The sequence below is a fragment of the Styela clava genome, chromosome 8 (genome assembly GCF_964204865.1).
Source record: "Styela clava chromosome 8, kaStyClav1.hap1.2, whole genome shotgun sequence".
In the NCBI taxonomy this organism is placed as follows: domain Eukaryota; kingdom Metazoa; phylum Chordata; class Ascidiacea; order Stolidobranchia; family Styelidae; genus Styela; species Styela clava.
Window position 1 is genome coordinate 2,406,683 of NC_135257.1, and position 4,929 is coordinate 2,411,611.

At 33.1% G+C, this 4,929-nt stretch overlaps 1 protein-coding gene across 1 annotated transcript; it reads left to right on the forward strand.

Annotated features, from left to right (window-relative positions):
- The first annotated feature begins 357 nt into the window (after positions 1-357).
- Positions 358-3,888, forward strand: LOC120346707 (adiponectin receptor protein 1-like). The gene is made up of 8 exons (XM_039416513.2): positions 358-438; positions 673-833; positions 1,173-1,359; positions 1,628-1,715; positions 2,059-2,158; positions 2,511-2,639; positions 3,046-3,107; positions 3,440-3,888. Exons 1-8 carry the CDS (start codon positions 383-385, stop codon positions 3,557-3,559), a joined length of 903 nt encoding a protein of 300 aa, XP_039272447.1. The 5' UTR covers positions 358-382; the 3' UTR covers positions 3,560-3,888.
- Positions 3,889-4,929: the final 1,041 nt, after the last annotated feature.

The following is a 4,929-nucleotide window of genomic DNA, read 5'->3' on the forward strand; positions in this document are numbered from 1 at the left end:
TTCAGTTGACCATATGAGGTATGTTTTGAAAATGGCGTTGATTTGCTCGTGCTGAATTCTGATGAACTTGGTCATATCGGTATTCGATATCGGTATCGGTGTGTCAGTACCTTTTATCCAGGTATTCAGCTATTAACTTTTTGCATAGTTAGAGAAGGTTTTCGTTAAAAGTATACATGTTATATGTCACTAACAGAATCACCTAACAAGGGGAAATAGATGGACTGGGTTCCAAGAGTTGTAACTCGACAGGAATCTATAACAAGAATGATTATTGGTTGTTTCTACACAGAACTCCGATCATATTTTTTTTATCTAGAACACAGATGTGTATTTTACTATTTTATGTTTTTCATTGATAAAAATTGCTTTTGTCGTCATCATGACTGCAGACGAGAGAAATGTAACAACTAGTTACAGTGTGAATCTTCAGAAAAGGTACAAACCCAAAATCTTAAATATCAAACAAAGCAATTTGTCCTACAGCATTGTATAGAGAGTCTGATATCATGTTAGTTATTTTAAGACATTTGTTTTGCAATCTGTTAAGCTTCGTTTAAAGCATTTTGTTTCTGTACAGGAACTCGATTAACTGTAAAATTAAATATACAATAAAATAGGAATTCCTTACACAATTTCTTGCAAACCATTTTAATACTCTTTTGTTTTAAGAAAATATGAGCGTCAAAATCTCAAATACTATCCGAAATGGTTTCCAATAAACAATCACTTTCTGATACACCAGAGGCAACCGACTCCATCTATATGGGGATGTTTGAAATCCACCTGTGAAAGAAACTCGGAAATGGCCTGTGTTTGGTCACATTTAGTAGGTTAGAAAAAAAAATGTGATTAACTTCTTGCCGCTAAATGTATGTACAAGCGACCATCACACTGCATGTAAATTTTACCGGAGAAGCTATTTAGATGCTCTGAATTAATATGACTAGAAAGAAATGAGCAAAATCCTTCCAACTAGGTATATATATCATTTCCTTATAATGGTCGTGCAGAATTGTACTCGACTTTTGTATATAGATTTTGCTCGCTAATATTTGAAAATGAAAAGAGGAATTTCAAGCGACTACTACAGGAATGGGTCTACTTTACATTTTGTATGTCATTTTGAATGGCATGGCTAACATAATTTTGTTTTGAATGATGTTTTGCAGCTTTTGTGATAACTGCAACAGCGTTCCACTGTTTTCTAAAACTTCCCGAGGAGTATTTTCTGCACGAATTGGAAGAGAAGTTCGTCATTAGTTTTTCTTTCATTGGAACGTGTACTTGCTGTCTTCTTTCTACATTGTTTCACACTTTTTATCATCATTCCGAACCTGCTTTTGAATGGTCTCTGAAGTGAGTAGTTTTTGGTTATTTGAAAAATTGAGCCGTAATTGAACTGAAAATAAGAGAATAATGCTTAAATATATTGACATAGAGGTCCAATGACTACACAGTACTGGTAGCCTATATGCGACTTACACCAAAATTTGTTATCGATAATTTTCTTAACCCAAATCAAAGTTTTGATAAACAGTATAATTTAAAAGTGAACTGAATAATTAACTTTACTGATATTTTATAGCATTGTAAGACTGGTGCTTTACACGCATTTATAATACAGGATTGACCTTTGTGGGATTGTTGCTGGAGTCAAAGGTCCATGGATTGCTTGGTTATATTATTCTTTCTACTGCGAACCGCTGTTCAGGGTTAGTATTTTTTTAAACGTGAGATTCATACATAACTTAGGTATTTAAATGATATTTATTATACTGATTAGCAGATGTACAAGTAAAATGGTCCACAGATGAAATACCTGAAACGTTCCATCTATGCCCCTAACGTGCCATCAGTAGAGTAGAGTTCATAACGAGTGGTAATAATTTCATGTACATCCGCAATATTGCAATTGTCTTCACAGCATATATATTGTGCACAGCTCCATTGGCCAATGTAAATGTTATGAACGACTGGTACCTTTTTTTCTTCAAATTGTTCTTAAAATACTGTATTTCTGTAAACGAAAAATACGCATGTTCCCTTTTTATTCAGGATTTCTACATGGTCATTGTGTTATTAAATGCGGTATGTGGCGTTTGGTTCGTCACACGAAGTCATTTGTTAAGAGAAGGAAAAACTAAAGACAGGTTAAGTGAGTTTTGGCGTTCAAATAATTTGAAAAGTAAATCTAAGTCTGGTTCAAATTATTTCTAACAGCAAACCACGCATTTGTGTTTTTGAATTGCTTTCCTTTTTCCGAATTAAAGATTCTGAATTTACAAAATTGAATGATTATAAATTAAAATCAATTCTGAAGTCCTAGATCGAATCATCTAAGAATATGCTTTAATAAAAGTACAGTTCATCATAAAATATTATTTCCAAGACTAGACATTGGAAAAATCGTATATATTATGAGGTTTAACGAAATCAATATTATGTTTCGAAAAGCATTAAAAAGTCTCTGTATACGCAGGCATGTTATATATATATATGTTTTGCAGGAGTTCTTATCTCCGTGTTTTCTCTTTGTCTACCTGGATATTTAAGAATATTTTATCGAGATGGACTGTTATCGGCAATGAATAGTGGACATGGGTGGGCCCTTCTTGGGTTCTGTTTCGCGGGAATCGGTGTGTATGACAAAAATCCTTTATAACTAATATAATTACTTTTTGTCTGGTCGTGTATCTATCTGATATGATTGATTTAAATTGTATCAAACATTATTTTAGGAAATTTCTGTCACAGTACTATTCATACGGCGCTAGTAGCTGATAAGAAATTTTAACACTTTTAGAAAATTCGGAGCGTTATTTAGCAAAGTGCTATGATTACGAAAAAAAACAATCATTCACAAAAGAGAAAAACATAAGTGTTGGATGGTCATTGTGATAATATCAGTGTCACCGTCACAAATGATCTGCATGACGTAAAGACGTTCATAGCATGAATCAGTATATAACATTAATATCATAATTATATTTGAGTGAGCCGATGAATTGTATTTCATGATTCCATTTGCTTCTTCCTCTTCAGGAATTTATGTATTTGCCACGAAGATTCCAGAAAGTTGGTATTCTGAAAAGTATGACAATGTGGTAAGTCAGAATTGTTTTATCGCCCAAAAATTGAGAAAAATACGAATCAGAGTTTTGGGCTTGATAAACAAAAAATGCTAAAACAATTGCCTCTAGACCTAGAGTGCCTCTTCACTGAAATTCTTTCCATGGCGTTACGCTGCGATTTTAAGATACGTTTTTGATTTCAACTTTTTGTTCCTGTGGGCTAAAACTTTTGTTAAAAAGTCAAAACTTGTGTCATGAATGACTTCAATTTTAAGAAATTAGTGAGAATACTGGATTTAACAAATATTGTGGCCTGTTGGTTATGTTTGTAGTTCTCGCAGAAACATAACTTATTTTACTTACAGATCAACAGTCACGTAATATTCCACATTGCCGCGACAATGTGTATGTGGTCGGTGACAATGATGCTTTGGTCATTACGAGAGCAAAGGCTAATTATTGGAGACACTTGTCCCAGATCATAATGGTGCGATAAAAGAAATATAAAGACTGGCCATATAGAAATTAATATACTTGTAAAATTCACCTAGTTTGGTATCGCTTCTCCGTATTATTTAATGTAAATATTTTATTCATTTCAATTGCATAAGTCTACAACGAAGGTCTAACAATTCATTATTGATAATTTAATATTATACCTGATCTTCTGCTGATTACGTATGCGTTGTAAGTTGTAATTAACGTGATTTCTATGAATTCTATAAAGCAAAATGTTTGTGGTTTGTCAACGCAGTTCAGCACAACTAATTGTTGCAAATTTGTCAGATTGAAATTTTATTTCAGATTTCATATATTAAAAGAGACACGTTTTTCGCGAATAATAGTTTTTTACTCCAGCTGTCTACTTGTTTCCCGGTGTAAAATGAAGTTTTTTCGTTTTCATTATGAACTATGAACTACAAATCTATTTATATTTATGCGTTTGAGCTGAAGGAGAAGCTGTACAATGCGTATGCTTAGGTATAGAAGTATTTTTATTGAAGGATTCTGTACTATATATTTTTACATAAAGGATTCGCTGAGCAAAGGCGCAGAGTTTGGACGGGATCAATAGTATCGCAAAAAACAACGTTGTTGGTTGTTCAACAATGTCATATAAGTGTGTCGTCATGAAGGGCGTCAAAGTTACAAACAGTTGATTTAAGGCCCATTCAGAAGTTTACAATCTATGTTAATTAAGTATTAACATATAGAATCTTGTTCGTTTTATACATTTTTTTCGTTACTTTGTCCAATATTGTTGATTTAAGATGAAAAAAAGTTAATGAATGAAAAAACTTTTTCCCATGCGCGCTAAATTATCAAGAAAAAATTCGCTGAACTCTTACACGAAAAAAAACCTTGCTTCAAATAAACTCTTGTGATCGTTAATGTGTACTTCATGCTTTTGGAAGCTCGCGAAATTGAAGAAAGTAGTGTCTACCTCCATTGTTATGTAACAGTTACGTAACAATTGAGGTATTCCCTATACTTAACAGAAAGTAAACGACATAGAAATGTAAAATGAATCAAATGATTCATATACACAGCACTTAAAATCAGGAACAATTAAACATTTATAATAAATGCAATATGTAAAATATTCAATCATATATATATCAGTTATGTTAAACACAGTTCTGATCATTTTCGGGGCGCACATAGCAAATCGCCACGGTGCACTTATTTTTATAAACATCAAAGTGAATCAGCGATTTCATTTTTTCTATCCACTGATATACGCTGTGAATCGTAGGGTTTGTATGAATTGGTTGGGACGGATTCGGCCCGCGGAGTGAAATAATCCGTCCCGTGACGCTTCACTGAATGTGAACTGCTGTTTTGACGATTAGGT

What these genes read in the sequence shown, in the direction of transcription:
- LOC120346707 (XM_039416513.2), top strand. Translation starts at nt 383, where the DNA reads ATGACTGCAGACGAGAGAAATGTAACAACTAGTTACAGTGTGAATCTT. An exon ending in AGTGTGAATCTTCAGAAAAG is followed by an intron (nt 439 to 672) that starts GTACAAACCCAA and finishes TTTTGTTTTAAG; the next exon opens with AAAATATGAGCGTCAAAATC. An exon ending in GCTTTTGAATGGTCTCTGAA is followed by an intron (nt 1,360 to 1,627) that starts GTGAGTAGTTTT and finishes TTTATAATACAG; the next exon opens with GATTGACCTTTGTGGGATTG.